General features: G+C 38.9%; 3 protein-coding genes across 3 annotated transcripts; 1 reads left to right on the top strand and 2 right to left on the bottom strand.

Moving 5' to 3' along the window:
• Positions 1-1,434: 1,434 nt before the first annotated feature.
• Positions 1,435-17,585, top strand: GCK72_002221 (uncharacterized protein; the record flags this gene model as incomplete). The annotated part of the gene is made up of 23 exons (XM_053723319.1): positions 1,435-1,516; positions 1,564-1,710; positions 2,100-2,237; positions 2,290-2,565; positions 2,613-2,732; positions 2,779-4,451; positions 4,502-4,673; positions 4,721-5,011; positions 5,066-5,835; positions 6,021-8,474; positions 8,524-8,795; positions 8,847-9,894; positions 9,940-10,071; positions 10,118-10,316; positions 10,363-10,494; positions 10,547-11,846; positions 11,898-15,519; positions 15,567-15,672; positions 15,726-15,817; positions 15,869-17,102; positions 17,162-17,237; positions 17,286-17,430; positions 17,484-17,585. 23 exons carry the CDS (start codon positions 1,435-1,437, stop codon positions 17,583-17,585), a joined length of 14,583 nt encoding a protein of 4,860 aa, XP_053591964.1.
• Positions 17,586-18,001: 416 nt separating this feature from the next.
• On the bottom strand, positions 18,002-20,477 carry GCK72_002220 (uncharacterized protein; the record flags this gene model as incomplete). Its single annotated transcript, XM_053723318.1, has 6 exons — positions 18,002-18,092; positions 18,139-18,428; positions 18,471-19,210; positions 19,255-20,123; positions 20,167-20,289; positions 20,338-20,477. The coding sequence occupies 6 exons, from the start codon at positions 20,475-20,477 to the stop codon at positions 18,002-18,004; spliced, it is 2,253 nt and encodes a 750-aa protein (XP_053591963.1).
• Positions 20,478-20,805: 328 nt separating this feature from the next.
• On the bottom strand, positions 20,806-21,482 carry GCK72_002219 (uncharacterized protein; the record flags this gene model as incomplete). The annotated part of the gene is made up of 3 exons (XM_053723317.1): positions 20,806-21,235; positions 21,284-21,395; positions 21,437-21,482. The coding sequence occupies 3 exons, from the start codon at positions 21,480-21,482 to the stop codon at positions 20,806-20,808; spliced, it is 588 nt and encodes a 195-aa protein (XP_053591962.1).
• Positions 21,483-21,651: the final 169 nt, after the last annotated feature.

Genomic DNA, 21,651 nt, shown 5'->3' with positions numbered 1-21,651 from the left:
CTTTCTTCTAATTAACATTAGGTGAACTACTTCATCGATAACATACAGTTTCCTGAAAAATAATTGTTTCAGAATAACCGAAAATCAATTTAAAAATAGTGGATTCTTGAGAAAAAAAAGTATTCTTCAATATCTCACTTCCCTTGCTAGAACGTTTTCCATTAATTTTTCTTGCCCTTTGCGGTGATATCCAATTCTCGTATCATAAATTGTACTTGGTACCCTTTTCTCCCAAATAGCCATTCGTTCTCCATCACGCACAATTTCTTGGCTCTCCAGATATCTCTCTTCTATCCTTCTTTTCATCCTCTTTTTTCACTTCCGTTCATTTTTCTTCTTCAAGTCAAAAAGACACCCAGGGTTGGAATGTCTCCAGTTTTATTGGGTACTTACTCGCCCTCCGGCTTTTTTGTCGACTGCATCGTTTTTTGGTTTCAAAGTAGTTTGAAAGATGGATGGAATTTATTCACATCTGGATGGAGCCCTTCTCTCTGATTCGTGGGCTCTTTTTACTCCACAAGAAATTTGGTACTTGGATTGGAATCTGTCATATTCGTTCCTTCCGTTGTTCAATACTTTCTGTATTGTCGAATGCACTTACTTACCTTCATTCAATCTATTAAATGGTGTATTTTGTATCCACCACATACTGTTCTTCTTTCTCCCGTCTACCCCTTCCATTTTTCTTTTCTCTGTGCCGCCTCCGTACCATAACATAACTCTACTCTCTTTTCAATTGCCTTCTTTTGTGTCAAATGCCGAAAGTTCGCATTCTTTCTCTTTTTATATCTGGGTCTCACTTTCTCTACTCTCTCCGTTTTTGACCATCACCTTGAATCAAGTTTTCAGAGTTTATTTCACTACAAACCACTTGAAAAACCTGTACTCGTCTTGTATTTAATGGGAGATTCCATTTATCGGCTGAGAAATTATCAGTTCATGAGAATCGAACACTGAAAGAAGCGTTTCTGATATATTTCTGAAAAGCTAGCAAATTTTAGAAAGTAACAAATTATTATGTATGTCTTATTTTTTCCTCAATTCAAAATATGTTTTACTGAGTCATAGTTCATTTTGAGAACCAATATGATTTGCAAATCTTTTCTTCTCTCTTTCTTCTTCTTCTCTTGTTCAAATCTGATTCTTCTGTTTCTCTTTCCCGTCCTTCCTCTATTTTAATTTTGTTTATTGCATTCGGCTCATCGTCTTCCATCTTACTTCCCTTTCTTATTCATTCCAATTCTCTCCTCCCCTTGATTTCGTTTCTTCTCTTCTGAACTATCGAAACCAAATGGCAATTAGTTCCAAATTAAAATCACCAATCGAATTAGTCTTTGTCTATTCTCTTCTCTTTTTCCATGTCACACGCTATATGATCATTTCAGTCGAAACCTGTTCCTACCGGCTCTCCATGAAGGTTTTGTATACATACCGATGCTCTCTTCCCGTTATTTAGCTATTCTTTTTATCGCCCTTCTGGGTTTAAATATCGTCAAATCTTCAGATGACTGGGAAGGTAGTTCTAACTGATTAAGAAAATAAGAAATATTTCTCAATTTCTAGATCATTCTTTACCATCTCCACCATGTTTACCTCCTATGAGAGAATGCGATCGTCTTACGGAAAGTGGTCCGAAGTGTTATCCAGAGCAATGGTATTGTGACGGGTATCCCGATTGTCAAGATGGTTCAGATGAACCTTCCACGTGTAGTAAGTTTCGCCTTTGTTCTCTTCCAAACATTCTAGCTCATTTGGTTTTAATTCAATAGCAAACATCAAATCAATTATATATTACTCATATTTTAAGCTTCATGTTGTATCAGTATATTCCGAAAATTCAGTCGAACAGGTAAAGCCCAAAAAATCTAATTTTTCCTACTGTCATTGGAGAAGGCGAGGGAAAAATTAGGGGGAATCATAGTGCTTCCGAAAACGGTCAACGGCGGAACCCATCAGTTTCTAACTATTATTGATAATAGCTTATTCTTTTTTCTCATCAATTTGAAAAAAAATATGATTTAAAAAAGAATAAATCTTGTGAATGTTCTGTTTAAAAATTTTCTAGTTTTAAGTGTCTTATTCATAAACTGTGATTCCAGGAAGACCGTGCCTTCAAAGCGAGTTTGTATGCAAAACGGGCAGATGTCTTCCTCCTGGATATTTGTGTGATGGACAGCCTGATTGTGGACGTTTTCCAAGTGGAGAAAAAGATCTTTCCGATGAAGCTCCCGAAATGTGTCAGTATCTTTTCCAGATAGTTTTCTTCAAACAATTTTGAAATGTTTTCAGGCAACCAACCTTTGCATTGCGAGCAGAACGAGTATGCATGCTTGAAATCTGCTCAATGTGTGCCGCTTTTTAAGTTTTGTGACGGCAAACTTGATTGTTCTGATGGCTCGGATGAACATGCAATGTGTCACGTGGAAGATCCAACTACAGCTGACAAATGCGAGTATGGAGCAGCAATGACAATGGATGGAATCAAATGTTATTGTCCAGGAAACAAGATTCTGAATGAAAAAGGAAAATGCGAGTTTCTTGATTACTGTGCAAAAGTTAAAAATGGTGAGAATCAAGAAAAGTAAGAAGAGAACATTTATGCCAATTTTCAGGTCTTCCACCAGTTTGTAGTCAAGGGTGCACTGATCATAAGAATGGAACATTTTCCTGTTCTTGCTTCGATCCCAGGCTCTCCCTGGTAAATGGAACTCATTGTGTCGAAAATGTAAAAGGTAAATTAATTTTTTTAAATATTTAAAATTTCTCCCTAAACTTCAGCATCGACTCCGACGATTGCTATTCTCACCAAGCTCAAACTTTACGTCATACAAAACAACTCAAGAAGAAATTATACAAGCATGCCACGCCCACTTGGAAAACCTGGAGCTATCACTCTTGTTACCCAACATCCGGACTTTCCTGAAGCAACTGTTCCAGTTATCTGTCTAACCGAGCATCCAACTTCCAATGACAGTTATATCACTTGCGGAAATGCTGAAGGATCTGAACCTGCAACTAAATCATATGCCATTGATTTTGAACTGACCGCCATTCGTTTGCTTCGATTTGACAACTTTGGAAATAACTGGATTTTCTCGGATGGTTCCTATTACATCTTCATCTGTAAGCATGATTCTGTTCGAATTTCGAAATGTCACACATTCGTTGCTGGAGGAATGGGAACTCTTCAAGATCTCAAGTATGATGGATTGAATGGTCAACTCTTCATCACGGACAGCGACTATTTCCAACAAGGAATCTGGAGAATCGACGTTTCCTCGGGAAAAAGATATCGACTGACAACTCAGCCAATAACTGCTCCTGCATTGGCTGTTGATCCATTTACGGAAACACTTTATTACGTGGATAATACTGCTAATTCAATCAAAGCAATCGATTACAACTCCAATTATTCGAGAATTGTTGTTTCCGGGAGAATAGCTAAAAAGATCAAAAAAATGGATTATGCTGAAGGAAAACTGATAATCACTTTGAAAGACTATCGTGTTTTTGTTGCAAATTCTCTGGAAAAAGATTCTGATTCTATGTTGAAGACGTGGAAAGAGATTACCCCGCCAAATAACGGAGGACCCAACACAATTCTTGTCGATGTAACTCATTTCCGAAAAAATGAACACGCTTGGAAGAACAAAGGGAAGAATATTTGTAAAGCAGCATCTTGTGATGACATCTGTATTGGACACATCGAGAAGAAATTCTCATGCATTTGTAGAGATGGATTGATTCAAAAAGAAAACAAATGTCAAGTAATAAATGGAAAAGATTTGAAAGACAAAGAGCTACTGGTGCTTGCTCAGTTGAGACCCGCGAGAGTAAAAGTTCTTGGTTTCAATTCAAACTACACTACTGAAAATGTTGGATTTCCTGACATTCTTCCTGTCAAACGACCAAGTGCAATCACTTTTGATCCAAAAGGACAACGAATACTGATGTTTGACTTGAAGAGACGTTCACTAGTTATTCAGAAGATGGATCAATCAAATGCCACGTATCACGGATTGACTGGAGTTATGAATTGTGAAGGAATGGCTTATGATCATACTTCAGATAATCTCTATATGACTGATCAAAAACGAAAATTGATTACAGTACAGAGATTATCGAATCTCTCGATACAAAAGATTGTTGTGAGTGGAAATATGAGTAATCCCAGAGCAATTGCAATTCATATTGCAAAAAGTTATCTGTTTTGGGGAAGTTGGAGCGAAGAAAATGCTGACGATGAGAGTATTCCTGCAATGATTGAAAGATCGAAACTTGATGGAACCGAACGAAAAACATTGGTTTCAAAGAATGCAATGTGGATTAATGGATTGGCTCTTGATCTGAAAAATGACTTTTTGTATTGGTGTGATGCTTATCGAAATGTGATTGAAAGAATCCGGTGGAACGGATCTGATCGAGAAATTCTTATTCAAGGCGTGGACAAGGTTTGTTTCTTCTTGGTTATCAGTTTCAATAACTTTTCGTTTAATTTCAGATATCTCACCCATATGGTCTTGCTTTCTTTGACAATCACATCTTCTTCACTGAATTCAAACGAGGAGCTGTCAAACGAGTTCACGTTGATTTTCCTGAAGAAGTTCAAGAGATTTTCCAACATTCTGCCACTGTTTTTGAGCTCGCAGTATTCAAAAATTCTCCTCCAAACAGTAAGATTTTTGAACGCGAAAAACTAAAAATAATTGAAAATTTCCAGCCACATCACCGTGCTCAACTTCTTCAAACAATTGTGAACACTTCTGTTTTGCGAGTTCTTGTAAAGGAACAGTAGGATGTGAACCAGTGAAATGTGGATGTGCAGATGGAATGAAGTTGATTTTCAATGGAAAATGTGTGAGGGACGAGAAATGGATTGATCCGAGCGCATGTGAAGATGAAACAGAATTCACTTGTTTGCATAGCAAAAAATGTATTTCGAGACAGAATATATGCGATGGAGATGATGATTGTGGAGATGGAAGTGATGAAGATCCGAATGCAGTTTGCAGTAAGTGTTTCACTTCAGGACTTCTCGACAAAAAGTTAATATTCATGTTTCCAGAAGACTTCAAGTGTGTTGGACACCGATTCCAATGTGATGGAATAAATTGTATTCCACCGTCATTTTTGTGTGACGGGAAGACCGACTGTGCTGATGGAACAGACGAATTGGATCATCTGTGTAAGAAAGCTGTAAAACAAGAATGCACTGCAGATCAATTCCGTTGTTCGAAGACCAAATGTATCGATTTACTCAAAAAGTGCAATGGAGTCAAAGACTGTGACAATGGGTCAGATGAGGAAAATTGTCAACAAAAAAATCTGTGCGGCCCGGAAGAATTTAGATGTGGAACTGGAATTTGTATACCACAATTAAAAGTATGTGATGGAGTTTCACACTGTTTGGATGGATTGGATGAGAGGAATTGTGACGAAGAAAAGTGTATAAAAGGAAGAGAATTTCGTTGTTCAAATGGAAAATCCCCATGTTTGGATGCGATTTTCCAGTGTGATGGAGTGGCTGATTGTGAGGATGAAAGTGACGAATCACCTGAATTCTGCAAAGGAAACACTTCTTCAACGTGCTCAAAAATGAATCAATTCATGTGTGCCGATGGAAAATGTTTAAGAAGTTTCCAACTCTGTGATGGGTTTCCGGATTGTTTGACTGGAGAAGATGAGAAGGAATGTCCTGCGTCGATGTGTAACAGTACAACACATATAAGCTGCAAAAACGGAAACAAATGTATTTCGAAGCAGTTGGCATGCGATGGAGTCGATGATTGTGGTGATAAAACAGATGAACTCAACTGTAAAAACATTCGATTGGATGTAAGTCTTTTCCATTTTTGGGGTTTTCAATATTCCTATTCTAGAAAGGTAGATTTCAGAGCCATTTCCTATCAGAAACACATTTCGATTTTTTGAGAATGGAAATTTATACATCGAGACAGTTCTAACATTCGAGATACTTTTGAGCTTTAACAATTTAATTTTAACAAAGCTTTGGTTTTCAGGCAGCCAATCTTCGTTGCAAAGCTCCAATGTACAAATGTGACAGCGAGCAGTTCGAATGTATATCTGACAAAAAGCTATGCGACGGAAAAAATGATTGTCCAGGAGGAGATGACGAAGGAATCTGGTGTTCTTTCAAGTGCAACGCCACCAATGAACTAGGATGTTCTCATACTTGCCGTGCTACTCCATCTGGTCCAATATGTTCTTGTCCAGACGAACATTATCTTGATAAAGACGGTGTAACGTGCTCTAAGAAAGACCCATGTAGATTTGGACAATGTTCGCAACACTGTATTCCACATGGATCTCGTCATTTATGTTACTGTGAAGATGGATTCAAACTTTCGGATGATGGATTCTCCTGCGTTTCGGATGACCCACAGAAACCATATTTGATTTATTCAAATCGTCATGAAATTCGGATGATTCAATCGAAATATCCAGGAAGTTCTCCGATGATTTCAAGCCTTGTGAATGCGATTGCTTTGGACTTCAAGTATAATAAAAATGGATCAGTTTCAATATATTGGACGGACTTATCCTCTGATAAAATATACGCGGGATTAGTGGACCAGCGAACAATTTTATACCAACGAACAATTGTTTCTTATGGAGTTTATAATGCAGAAGGCATTGCAATCGATTGGATAACTGGAAACATTTATTGGATTGATAGTTATCTAGATACAATTCAAGTCATATCGGAAGATGGATCCAAAAGAGGAACAGTTGTAAATGAGAATATGGGAAATGCACGGTCTCTGGCAATTGATGTTGAAGAAGGTTTAATGTTCTGGACTGATTGGGAAGAAGCGAACCCTAGAATTGAAAGATGTTCTCTTGCTGGAAAGGATAGAGCAGTTGTCTGGAAGATATCAAATGTTGCTCAAGCTGGATGGCCGAATGGAATCGCATTGGATACAATCTCAAAGAGAGTTTATTGGGTTGATGCAAAATCAGACTCAATTCATACAATAACATATGATGGAAGAGATCATATAATTGTATTCAGAGATCCAGAGAGACTTGGGCACTGTTTTGGAATCGATGTTTATGAAGGACACGTTTATTTTTCTGATTGGAGAACGAATACAATAAATAAAGTTGATAAATGGGTTGGAGGAAATGTGTCAATTATTGAAAGAGTTTCAACTCAGCCATTTTCACTGAAGATTGTACACCGCTCGAAGCAGAAACAACAACTGAAAAACATGTGTAATGGATTCGAATGCAATGGAATCTGTTTGAATAATGGAAAGAATAAAGCAAGTTGCCAGTGTACAAACATGCAATCAACAACTGATGATGGATGTGTTGATATCCAACAAACTCTTCTCATTTCTACTAAAAACGGAGTACGTGGCTATTCGACGATTCCTCCGCATCCACATGCGTTCCCTCTCGTCTCTGGAAAACAATTTGAGAACATTCGAGCAGTTGGAAGTTTCAACAATCGTCTTCAAATCCTAGATGATATGTCAACTCACGTGTCACTTGTCAATCTAACTGGAGAAGCAGATGACCAGATTCTAGCTGTTGGAAGTGATCTATATGGAGTTAGTGGAATGGCAATTGACCCCGTTCTTGGAAATACTTACATGACAATGTCGACTGATGGAATCGGGAGAATTGAAGTTATCAGTGCGGATGGAAAATCAAAGAAAGTGTTGATCGATTCGAATAGTTTGAGTGGAATGAGACTTCCACGAGATATTCTTTTCATGAATTCAACAAAGAGACTGTATTGGTTTGATTCTGGAACAAGTCCCCTCACTATTTTCACAATGTCCGTCAATGGAAATGATGCGAAGAAGCTTAAAGTCAATTCCACATTGCTCACGAAAGTATATAATCCTTCTGTAGACCAATTCAATTCTCAGATCTACTGGATATCTCAAGGAAAAATAGTTCAATTCAATCCAGCAAACGAAGAAATTCAAGAGATCGAAGTGCCCGGAGGAGATAAAAATGTCAGTTCAATTGCTGTTGATCCATCAAATGGAGATATTCTGATCGGAGAATTTGTTCGAATTGCAAATCAAACAACGATCAGGCGATTGGGAATAAAGGGGATAAAAACAACGCAACGAGGAAGTGTAATGCTTGTTCCACTTCATAGTTCTGTTCAGTTCTTCTTGTCAATTGTTGATACTTCACCAGTGATCAAAAGAGTTCCAGATGACTGCAAAAAGTGTGAATCCCTTTGTCTGAGTCTACCAAGCAATCAATACGAATGCTCCTGTCCTCAAGGCTTTTTCATGGAAAACGGAAAATGTCGGACTGCTGAAAAGCGAGTCTTCTGTGTCACCGATGATGGATCAGTTCATTCTGTTGGATGGTATAAAGATCAGAAAGCAAAGGAGATGAGTCAGAAGATTCGAGCTCACAGTTTGCACAGTGATGTGGCAAAGAAAAGGATTGTCCGAGTTGTAGCTGATTCCAAAAAAGATGTGGTTTGTTATTTAATCACAAAAACTAGTGAGCAATAGTTTGAAACTTCAGATTTACGTTGTGACTCGACAGAATGAGGTATGGAAGTGTGCTACAAATGGTTCCTTTGCTCACATGGTTTATTCTACGAGTTCTCATCGGATAGCTGCAATTACAATTGATAGAGGAACTGGATATCTACTTGTTTCCGCAAGAGAATCAGTCTCAGCTAGAGGAATTATTGTTTTGATAGATCCAGAGCGTTACGAGGAAGGAATGTATTCAACCATTGTGGAAGATGAAGAGAAAGTTCCTTATGAGATTTCAGTTGATCCTCCCAAAGGGTACGTTCTCAATTGATCACATGGAACACATTTAACTTGATTGCTTTACAGAAAACTTTTCTGGGCAAGTGCTCATTGTATCAAATCATCAAACTACGATGGAACGGAAGTCAAATGTATTGTACCAAAGTCTTCGATTGCAACAATCGCAGTGGATGAACAACGTTCTCGTCTCTGTTATATGGATTCAGAAAGAGCTGCAGTCGATTGTGTCGACTACGATGGAGAAAATGAGCAGAGAAATGTGGCAATGTTCAAAGCACAAGGACTCGCTGAAGTTGTCAGTTTATCATTCAATGGAGACGAAATGTTCTTCTTCGACAAGTTCAATTCTTCTGGAAGTATTGTAAGAGGATTAGTTCAAAAAGATGGAACTGTGGTTCTAGTTGATTCAATCAAGAAACGATTGCCACGACAGAAGCTGAGAGTCATTGATTTCGATTTGATGGATACGACAAACTCGATTCTTTACACCGCGTGCTCTAACAATAATGGAGGATGTGAACATCTTTGTATCACTACACCAACCGACGCGATAGTCAAAAAAGAATGTATTTGTGTTCATTCGATCACTCAAGAAGATGGAACTTGCGGTGAAACATATTCATTTATAGCTTTTACTCGTTTCACTTCAATTGAATTTCTGTCGCCAACTCCTGGTCATTTGTCTGCTCCACATGAACAAATCACATCAAATCGTTGTGTCATGTCGAAGATAGGAGCAATCGCTGCTGATATTTCAAGGAGAAGAATCTACTTCGCTGACTACGATAAATTCAGAATCTCTGCAGTAAACTACGACGGAACTCAATGCGTTGTGATTGCAGAGGATGTTGGGGTTGTTCCAAGTATGGCATATGACGAAGTGAATCGAGAACTGTATTATGTGAGAGCTAATCCGGCAAGTATTTGGAGAATCGATGTATCTGATAACGATCTTGAAAGTTATCCAAAGGAGCCACGTGTCGTTTTGACTCTGACAATCAGAGATCGTCCTCGCCATATTGCAATTAATCCATGTCGAATGCTTCTATTTTTCACAAATAATGCAGTCACTGGATCAGTTATTGAGCGGGTATTTTTCAGCGGGTTCAAAAGAGTAAGTTCATTTTTATGCGTAATTTTTCCAAAAATAATTTTTTAGGAACAAATCGTTCAAGAAGATCTCCATGACTTACGAGGATTGACGATTGATCTTGATTCAGAGAAATTGTACTTTTCGGATTCCAAAGATTTCAAAATTTCTCGCTGCGATTATGATGGATCTCATAGAGAGGTATACTATCCACATATACTTTCACCGATCATTCTAAGTATTTCAGATCGTTGTTTCCAATTCCGACATTCCATCAATTCATCCATTCGAACTTGCTGTCTATCAGGATGAAATTATTTTCACTGATTGGGTCAGGCGATCAGTGGTTGGAATCAATAAGATTTCAGGAGTTGAGAATCGAACATTGAACCGCGCCACAGAAGTTCCAGTTGGTTTAGTTGTTGTTGATATGGAAAAAGAATTTTGTGAGTTTTCTGTTTCGCACATGTTTTATGCAATAAAACATTGCAGGCACCAAAAATCCATGTTTCGAAAACGAATTGAAATGCGAGGATTACTGTAGATTGATGGCTGATGGACAAGCAACATGTGCTTGTAACGGAGAACGACGGTTGAATCCGGATAATAGGACATGCACTGGAAGTAGGAAGGAGACTTCATGAAAAAAGCAACTCAACGAACACCTATTTTACAGATATTGACGACAAGAAGTGCGCAGAGAATGAATTCAAATGTTTACACTCTGACCTGTGTATTCGGTATGAAGATACATGTGATCAATTCAATGATTGTCCGATGTTCGATGATGAAGATGCTAAATATTGCTCGACTCGTGTATGCCGTCCTGGATATTTTAACTGCGGAAATGGTCTCTGCATTCCTGAACAAAAATTATGCAACCGTGTCAATGATTGCACAAATTTTGCGGATGAAGCGAACTGCACTTGCAGTGGAAATGAATTCAGGTGTACTTCTGGGACATGTATTCCACGAACTGCTAGATGTAATCATGTCCAGGACTGTAACGATGCAAGTGACGAAATTGGATGCCCATTCAGAAACTGCTCAGTTCTTAATGAATTCGGATTGACAGGGTTAATCAACTGTCAAACTACATCTCAATGTATTCATCCTTCATGGAAATGTGATGGAACAAATGATTGCTATGATGGATCAGATGAAACCGATTGTCTCGTTGATTTCGATTTCAATAAAGGAAGTGTTTCACCTCCGAGAAGTTGTGATTCTGAAACTCAATTCGCTTGTTTGGCGACTCGAAACTGTATGCCAAAGCGATGGAGATGTGATGGACAACCGGATTGTGCTGATGGATCAGATGAGAAAGATTGTGAAGAGAAAGCGTGTAACTCGTTTGAATTCACTTGTGGATTTTCGAAAAAATGTATTCCACTTGAACAGAAATGTGACGGACGAAGTGATTGTCCGAACGGTGAAGATGAGAACTCTTGTGAAACGGAATGTGATTCAAAAGATGCAAATTCAACATTCAGATGCACAAACCACAGATGTATTCCAATGGCTTGGAGATGTGATGGAACTGATGATTGTCTGGATAATGCAAAGTCCCTTGGATCAGATGAGATTGATTGTGCACCTGGAAAGACTTCATATCACGTTCCATCAAGATGTACCGATGAGACATGTGTTGTTGCTTGTGAGTTGACGGCAGTTGTTTGTGATGGAATCAGGGATTGTCAAGATGGATTCGATGAAGAGAACTGTGCTTCTTTGGATAGACAGTGCAAAAAGAATGAGTGGATGTGCGATAGTGGACAATGTATTGACTCATCCCGTCTCTGTGATGCATCAGTTGATTGTATAGACGGTTCAGATGAATGGGTTGAGATATGCTCACTATCTGAACCACCGAAACGAGGATGTCCGAATGGATGGTCGTGTGTTTTAAAAAACGGAACTATTGGATGTTTACAAGAGAAACAACTTTGTGACGGAAAGAAGGATTGCATGTCTGGGTGAGTTGAATCAAAAAATCAGTTTAAATAATAACTTTTCCTTTACTTCAGACTCGATGAGAAATGTGATCTACCACAAGGAAACTGCTCGTCAACTAGAAATTCATGCGAACAACCGTGGAATTGTCACCGACATGCTGGCTTCGAAACATGTTCCTGTGATGAGGGATTCCATCTGTCTCCATATGACAAGAAGACTTGTCTACGATCGCCTTCATGTCCAAAAGCGAATTGCTCTCATTTCTGTATTGATCGTCGGGATATCGGGCATCAATGTTTCTGTGCTCCTGGCTATATTCTTGCTGATAATCAGAGAGATTGTCGAAGAAATGATACAATTGAACCGGAAATTCTTTTGATTTATGGTCATCGACTGAAGCTTTTCACGATAAATGGACACGCAAAAGCAACACTTCTCTCGAATTTAACGAACGGAGTCGCATTGGATTACGATGTGAAGAGTGATTTGATCTATTGGACAGATGTAACAAATAGTGGAAACAAAGCAGGAATCGTATCAATGAGTAATCAACCAAACACTTATCGAATTATTAACTCTCTTCCAACGAAAGGAATTGATGGAATCGCGGTCGATTGGCTTGGAAGGAACATCTATTACACTGACAGAAATCACGATGCAATTGCTGTTTGTGATATGAGAGGTAGATTCAATCGAATTCTTCTCAAAGGAACTCCTCTGAATGATCCAAGAGCAATTGTACTCGATCCAATACATGGACTCATCTTCTGGACTGATTGGGGTGCTTCTGCACATATTGGAAGAATGAATATGGATGGAACGAGCGAACAAATCATACTGGAAGATCGTACGATTCGTTGGCCGAATGCATTGGCTGTTGATACACCAGCACAGAGATTATATTTCGGAGATGCACACAGAGATTACATCGCCTCTTGCAATTACGATGGAACGAAGAGAAGAATTGTTTTAAGGAAATCTGTACGACATATCTTTGCACTGGCAGTGTTCGAAGATTATGTTTATTGGAGTGATTGGCATAATCATACTATCGAAAGAGTGCATAAAATAACTGGAGATAACAGAAAAATACTCATTCAAGATAAACAGTTTCGACCGATGGGCTTCAAGATTGTTCATCCATCATTGCAAAGTATGGGAAGTCTGAAAACAGCTAAACATCCATGTTCTCAACCCGCTCGATGTGACAATCTATGTATACCTGCAAATTCTCCTGAAGAATTCACTTGTATGTGTGCGCAAGGATTCCGATCAGAAGGTAGATCATGTGTTTCTGAATGCAAGCCAAATGATTTTGTATGCACAAAAACATACAAATGTATTGCTTCGTGGTGGAGATGTGATGGACAAGATGACTGTGGAGATGCAGAAGATGAAGGATTCTTCCTTGATGGAGTTTGTCCTCCATTCCCATGTGATCCTGGGCAGTTTGTATGCTCGAAGACTGCTCCAAACGCCACTGCTCAATGTCTGTATGCCTCGAAACTTTGTGATGGATCGAAAGATTGCTCAGGCGGAGATGACGAAGAAGAGAGTTTCTGCGAGAATTTTGAATGCACGGAAGCTCAATTCAAATGTTTGGACAAAAAGAAATGTATTCCACTCACCTCAGTTTGTGATAATAAAAAAGACTGTGACGATGGATCAGATGAGAAAGAATGTGATATCAAGAGTTGTAAACCTGACTTCTTTGCTTGTGTCAACGAAACAACATCTCAAATAACCAAATGTATTCCAAGGGATTTCTATTGTGATGGAGAGGATGACTGTCCGAATGGTCAAGATGAACCAGATACTTGTTTTGGAATTGGAGAATGTACTCATGAACAATTCCAATGTGACAGTGGAAAATGTATTCCGAAAAGAAGACAATGCGATGGAGAAATTGACTGTAAAGATGGTTCAGATGAGAGAGGATGTAAAAAGGAATGTGCAATTGTATGTGATAATACTTGTATTCCTGTCAATGATCTTTGCGATGGAAAGTCAAGATGTACTGATGGATCAGATGAAGATGAAGACGCATGTGCCACAAAAAAGTTATTCGATAAGCCAGCACTTCGTCGATGTGGCGGATTTACATGTGATGGAATCGTTGATTGTGAAGATGGATCTGATGAAAAAGGATGTCCGGATTTGGAATGTCATCTTTCGAGCAACGAATCTCTGATTTGTGATGGAAAAATAGATTGTGAAAGTGGAAAAGATGAACAGAACTGTCAAAGTTATGGTGGCTACAGTAATCCTTTATTTCAATGTTCGAGACAAACGGTTAAAGAATGGCAAGTATGTGATGGGCGGTGGGATTGCGCTGATGGTCTCGACGAATCTCCGGAAATGTGCGCGACTCGAAAAGCGGGATGCTTCAGAATTGGGTTCTGTGATGACAAGAAACAATGTTTGGACGTTTCAACTGCATTGTGCGATGGAATAAAAGATTGTGTCGATGGAAGTGACGAGGCTCCAGCTCATTGCAGAGATATGTGCAGAGATAAATTCAAGTGTACAAATGGAAGATGTATTGATGAATTAGCACGTTGTGATGGAAGAGATGATTGTGGTGATGGTTCAGATGAAGATACTTGTGGACTTGAGTGCCATCATTTCGGAACATGTCCTCAGAAGTGTTGGATTGCATACAATAGTACTGCAAGATGTCATTGTGCACCTGGATATGCAAGAACGAAACACGATCTGAATGGATGTGAACCCCTCTCGAAATCGACTGAAATGTTCCTTTCGAATGGTAAACAACTGCATTTGATGCTTGTCGATAACGCCAGTTTACGAACTGTTTTCAACTACAAAATGGATTTGATTCCTGGTCGATTTGATTTCGGTTATGATATGTACCGAACTATTCTAATGTATTCTGTTGGAGTAGGAAACAATCGAGTTGATATCAGATCAAAGAAGTGGTCGGAAACGACCTTAACGGATAGATGGGGAGAGAGAACGGATGATAGTACGGCTGGATTGATTGCTTATGATTTCATGCACAACAATGTTTACTTCACGGAAAGCAGTAAATATTCTCCTGGAGTTTTATTCCATACTCAAGAAAATATTTATATTTCAAGATCAAAGAATACAAATACTCGAACACTTGTTGTAAATTCAACGGGATCCATTAATTCAATCGCAGTTGATCCAATCGAAAGACTTTTATTCTGGACAACCGTGGCTCCGGTTCCGAGAATTCTATCCGCTCATCTTGATGGAACTCCGCTTTCTCAGCCATTCAAAACTGGATCACAGCCTCATAAAGCACTAGTCGAAAGGAATATCTTTGAACCAAGATCACTTGTTTTGGATTCACCAAACGTAAGATTATATTGGATTGATGGATTCAAGAGAACTGTTGAAACGGTGTCCTTCGATGGTAAAGACAGAAGAACAGTGAGAAAATTCGAATTAGGAGATACTCCAGTTTCAATGGATCTACTCGGAGGATATATTTATTTGGTGACAAATCAAGGATACATTCAAAGAATGCATAAGTTTACTGGTAAAACCAACAAGTATCAACGGAGAATTCGAAACGTCTCTCCACGTATTCAACTTCTTATCGCCCATCCTGCTAAGCATACGGTATCACATATCACTCATCAAAGAAATCCATGCAAATCCGATTATTGCCCTGCAGAAACTGTTTGTGTTCCAGAATTAGATGTAAGTGGTCAATCTTTCCTTTCAAACAATTCGTTCTGAAATTTCAGGCTAATAAAGTATTGATTCCGAAATGCCTCTGTGGAGCTGGAAGATTCTTCGAGGTTTCGACCAAAAAGTGTTTGCAACTCCGAGAAAAAGATCAAGAAGCTTCCCGTTAGTTCCTTTTAATATTTTTCAACTCATTTTGAAAATTAATAATTTTACAGAATGTGGAGACTATTTCTGCTATAATAACGCCGCTTGCAGCTCGTTGAAAAAGTGTATTTGTCCACCTGGTTTTTATGGAAGGCAGTGTGAGGTGAGAGAATTTTTGTATTACAATAGCTCCTGAGTATAATAATTTTTACAGATCAATGAATGTTCCGAACGCTGTTGGAATGGAGAAACTTGCGCGATCAGAGAAATAGGATCAACCCGAAACATAGAATGCCACTGTCCAGCCAACTATACACAAATCGATTGTGCCACGAATGTTTGTGAAGGAGTATGTGGACCACGCGGATCATGCAAAACTGTTCCCTGCACAAAAGCAGAACCACACTGTCGATCATACAGCTTCTGTGAATGTGACAAAGGATGGACTGGTCCGCATTGTAGGCACAAAGAAAATGCGAAAATCTGTTATGGACACTGCTTTAGTGGAGGTCAATGTGATGGAGACAATCCGTCTAATTTAAGTTGTGATTGTAAGCCGGGACTTACTGGAAACAGATGCCAAAATTGCAATAATCATGAATGCTTCAATGGTGGATTCTGTGCATATGCTCACTCAAACACCTCTGCTCCACATTGCATTTGTCCATCTGGATTCACAGGTCTTCATTGTGAAAACTATTTGTGTAAAGATGCGTGTCCATATGGATCAAAATGCTCATATGATCTGACAAAACCATTGGATCCTATCACTTGCTCCTGTGAGAAGAATGCTGCTGCACACAATTCAGATTGTTCCCCAATCTGCCAAAAAGAACCGAATTGGTGCCACAATGGTGGAAAGTGTATTGATATGCCTGGATATCCAGGAAAGTGTAAATGTCTTCCAAGATTCACAGGACCTCGATGTGACGTTCCTGTCCATTGTGATGACTACTGTACCAACAATTCGAAATGTGTGGAAACGAATGGAACCCACTTCGAGTGTGAATGTAAACCAGGATTCAAGGGATTACGGTGCGAACAAGACACGAAATGCAGTGAGTGTGAAAACGGAGCCAAGTGTATCAAAAAACCATCTGGTACAGTAATCTGTCAGTGTCCACAAGGTCTTGGAGGAGAGTATTGTAATAAGATAACTGCTAAAACATGCAAGGAACTCAAATGTCAAAATGAGGGATACTGTTTGGAATCAGATTTGGATGTGAATCGAGAGCATCCATCATGTGTATGTCGTCCAGGATTTCAAGGAATTCTTTGTGACTACCATTCATGTGACAACTTCTGTCATCACGATGGAAAATGTACACTTGACGAAGAATTTGAACCGCAATGTGATTGTTACAAAGCTTTCTTCGGAGACAGATGTCAATATCGAGTCAAAGGATCCTCAATTATTATAATTAATGATAAAGATGACCGGTGGGCAAGTAAGTTATAACGAAACAGACACGTTGCAACGATCAATCTAACATTTTTGTTTTTTCAGAACCTCTTGTCATTATTGCTATCATAATCATCACCATAGTCATTGTTGTCGGAATACTCGCGAACCGCTCACACAGGTATTAATATTCCAATGATAACCTTTTCTTATTTATGTAATTTCACAGATTCGCCGTCTTCCGTCAATTCCGTCACAACCCACTTCAAAATCATGGTGCCCCCGTCGATCAATTCAGCAACCCAGCTTATTTGATAGATGAAGGGGGTATAGAACTAGTTTCACAAAATACGAGTCTTGTTTCATCTCACGATGTGAGTTAAATTATTTTGAGAAACATTCTAGAATGAACACAACAATTTTGCAGCGAGGATCGTTCAATAATCCGGTTTTTGAGCAAGAAATGGTTCCGATCTACAACGATACTGTCGAGAATCAAGAATTGCTGCCAAATAGATCTTCAAACTAAGTATTATTATTTATTTTCGAACTCATCATTGAATTCAGCTGTATAACCCTGTCACTTGCCGACCACCTCCGAGTTTTTTTTCCCACAAAACTTGAAACTAGGCTTTTTTAATGTGCTTCATCAAGCTCTCAACTTTTTATTTCTTACTCAGTTTCCTACTCATAATTATCTCGTTCCTATTTTTGTTTTTTTTTTCAATCATTTTTAACAACGATTCGTTTTTGCCCGACTGGTAATTTTTTTCCGCTCTTAACCTAATGAACATATTCCACATTTTGAATGACTTTTATACAGTGGCATGCTATACTTTACAGAATGCAATAATATGAGAATATAGACAACTGACATGCGGGCTCTAATAATAAGAGCTTGTTAGTAGTAAAGTAAATTGTAAAGTAATGTTAGGGAAACAGCAATCAGAATTCGAAAACACTTTTAGCTGGCGAGAGAATTCCTTCGGCAGTAGTTACTTTGTTTGGCATTTCTCCGACGCAATCTGGTGCTTCGCTGGAAAATTTAATTTATTTTAAATTTACGCATAATAAGTAGTTACCGTCTATAGTTCGGCCTTTCCGGCCTTCCAACCATTCGGACAATGTCAGGGTCAGCCTTCGGAGAGAGTAAACGGTATCCAGCAATTGGAGCAGCAATATCATCAAGAAACATTCTCTCGGATCTTTCTTGCAACCACCGTTCATAATCCATATCCAACTCTTTGGCGCTGCCGATAATGTCGCGGAAGAAGAATGCGACGAGACGATGGACGAACACATACTGCATAGGAGTTTCTATGCAAAATGGGCGACGTTGACGGAGAAATTGAACAGCTCGTTGCACAGGATACTGTAATAAGATTTTTCGTTTAAAATTTAAAAAACGACATACTTTGTAAGTAGGTCCTCGCAGCAAACTGCAGATAGAAATTTCGGCAGCTACAAGACAGGCGGCTCTAGAAATTCCTAAGTGATCGTGAAGGACAACCGGTTTAGAGGTGTTTCGTAGCAAGCGAAGGATGTTTAATGGAGAGTACATGTTCGATGAATTATTGACATCTCCTTGCCAATGTTCAACGTGGCGTTCTTCGTGGTTGGGCCCAATGAGACGAAGATGTGTAACACGGAAAAGAGGATCTGGAGCCTGATAAACTCCAAAATTTTCGATGCGAACACCGCCAGGAATTTGAATAGAGGGATCTGATGGTGTCCTCGGCCAGTAGTAAGCACATCTCTCAGGTTCCTTTCTGCTTGTGAGCATGACTATGTAAGGAACTTCTTCTTGCCATACCATTCTCCAAAAATCATTTACAGTGTTCTCCATAGGTGCTTGGGTCAAAATAAATTCATTGAACAACGGTTTTCCGGAAATTCGATTGGCATGAATGAAATCCCCAAAGTATTGATTATGAGGGAACTCAAGAGAAACTCGAGTGGTATCCTTACAATGAACGCGTGAGTTACGGCACTTGTCTTGGTTTGCATCTGAAGCGACGTGAGTAAACGGTATATGGTTGACAGAATTTTCGAGAATTTCGAAGCGTCGTTCCATTCCACCAATTATTGTAGAAACAAACTTCGCTTTTCTTGCGGCTCCAAACATTCTTTTTCCGATTCTGATGTTGTTGTAAACTGTAAACTATTTCTTTCCAGGGTAGAAATTGGCTATAACTTACATTGTCCAGCCACCCGAACTCGATCACGATCAGCCAAAACGTTTGCTTTGAAAGCTTGAACTCTCTTTTGCATTGTGGAAGAATCTAAGTCATGAAGAAGGTACTCTGACATTGTTTCGTTCTTGACTGCTTCTGGATGAATATCCGAAATCCACGTGCTTGTCTGATCCTTCGAGAGAAGGCGCATCAGAAGAACTTGATCCCTTGCTGATTGCAAATCAATACGATGATCGGTGAAAAAAGTTGAATTGATTCCAAACTTCTCACAAATACTTTTCAACGGCATCACCCAACCCTGACCATTTACTGGGCGTTTTGGTTTTCTGCCATTCTCATCGCGTCTGATATAGATGTCAGTATAACGGCTTTTCCATTTTGTGTCGAATTTTGCAGAGAACAGAAGATCTTGTGTAATCTCTGTATCATCGTAGCTCGTGCGAATCAAATTAGCCATGGCTTCTTTTGTTATCTTCTTGTTACTCTGTGTTACTGAGCCCACACGTGAATCGGGAGTAGAAGCAATTTTATAAGCAGCATGAAGTGAGAATGCGCCTGGCGATTGGTCATTTCCTAAGACTGTGCTTTTCGTTTCGATTACTTTTTTCGTCTTCACCACCAATCCTGGCTCGACCTGCATTGCTGTTCTTGCCGCAAACACCTTCATACGAACATTATTAAAGTGTTCTTTGGCCATTTCAATGTTAGCAATTCCACCGACATTTTCTCTATCTTCTTTAACCTTTTCCGAAATAAGACAGTCAAGAGCTTTCGACTTGCGTAATTTTGATGGAGCTGCATACGCTGTTGGGGCTCCGCGTGCCACCTCGATCTCGTCTTCAGAATCACCATTTAAACTTTGTTTGGATCTTCTAAAAATTCACCTACAGATTTTTCCTCAAGGCAATGACCAACCTGTCTTTTTGAGCGAGTCTCTTCACTTTCCTTCGAAAACTCTTGCTCAACGTTGTATCGCTATTGAACCGAGTTCTCATGCGACTAACTCCTTTCTGTTGCGGATAATCAACCATGTGCTCCCTGTATGTGGTTCATTTGAATTACTTCATTGATAAACTGAAAACTTACATGTTGTCCATGCTCTCTGTGGACGAGTCATCGTTGTTTCCGGAACAGAAGCTCTGGAGAGAAGTTGCACGCTTTCTCCCTGCTTGTAGACGCATGGCGGTGATTTGTTCACGGAACATCACTTCACTGTTCAAAGCCATGGCTGAATATAGAGAGAAATTTAATAAATTTGAAATACATACAATGTAATTTTTAGAAAATTGGTTTTTTCAATGTTAAAAAGCAACAAGTAATGCTGAAAGGTTCAAATAGAAAAAACTGTCTCAATGTTCGGAGAAGCAAATAATGCAAAAATTATTTTCCCGCTTAAAGTTTGCGCGGGGGTTACGGTAAGCATGATTCGGCAAGTATTTGCGTACACAAAAATGTTCGCAAAAAATGTTTTTTTTAATCATTATTGTTTTCATCATCAAAGTATTCATTAGTGAGAAATCAAAGTATTCATTAGTGAGAAAAAAACAAAAATATCTATGCTTCATTATTCCAAGATAATGGAGTTGGTTCTAACTGTAACTCTGATTTATCTTCATTTTTTTCCGGTCCTTTCTTCTTCGAAAAATGTAAAATGCGCTCCGATTCTTCGGCCTTCTGCGAAACTTCTTTATCACATCTCACATCCTCTTCTCTACCAGCTATCTTTTCAAGCGACATTTTCTTAATTGTTTTAGACTCTTTCTGTTCTTTTTTTTCCACGATCTTCGGAATAGTCTTTTTCTCTTCTGAATCTTTAGTCGGTTGTGGTTGTAAAACCAGTTGTTTGCTCTTCTTCACCTCGATCTTTAACTTTGGACAATCTTTTTCTTTAAGTTCTTGAGAGTTAGTAGTATCTTTTATTTCTTTTTCGATTTCATTTTGTACTGAGACTGTCTTCGAAACAGTCGTTTGCTTTGAGCAAGTTCTGTAATATAACTTAATATTTATTCCTCCCGTTCACTTTTCTTTTCACTTTTCAACAGAATCCACTGAAGTTGTTATACTAGGAGAGGTCGACGTTGTATTCGGTTTCTTTTCTTCTTGTTTCGGTTCTTGACTCTTTTTGGAACAAACAACAAACGTGACTAAATTTGTTCATTTTTGTCTGTCTAATGGGAGCACATACCGGTCCACAGAACGAAAAAAATTATATCTGCCAAAATCCTTGCCATCTTTACTCAAGTTTCAATTTGATACAATAGGAATGATATTGTATTAGAAACAAACTGTCTTTGTTATTGTTTAAATCAGGCTAGATCACGCAATCGCGATCGTGGTCCTCATCTTGCCGCACAAATGAAAATGATTGCTGTTTCACAATATGTCCCATGGAGCGTAGTT

Source organism: Caenorhabditis remanei, chromosome I (assembly GCF_010183535.1).
Source record: "Caenorhabditis remanei strain PX506 chromosome I, whole genome shotgun sequence".
Classification (NCBI taxonomy): Eukaryota; Metazoa; Nematoda; class Chromadorea; order Rhabditida; family Rhabditidae; genus Caenorhabditis; species Caenorhabditis remanei.
Note: the sequence above shows the minus strand (reverse complement) of the source record. Positions and strands in the feature narration are given on the sequence as shown.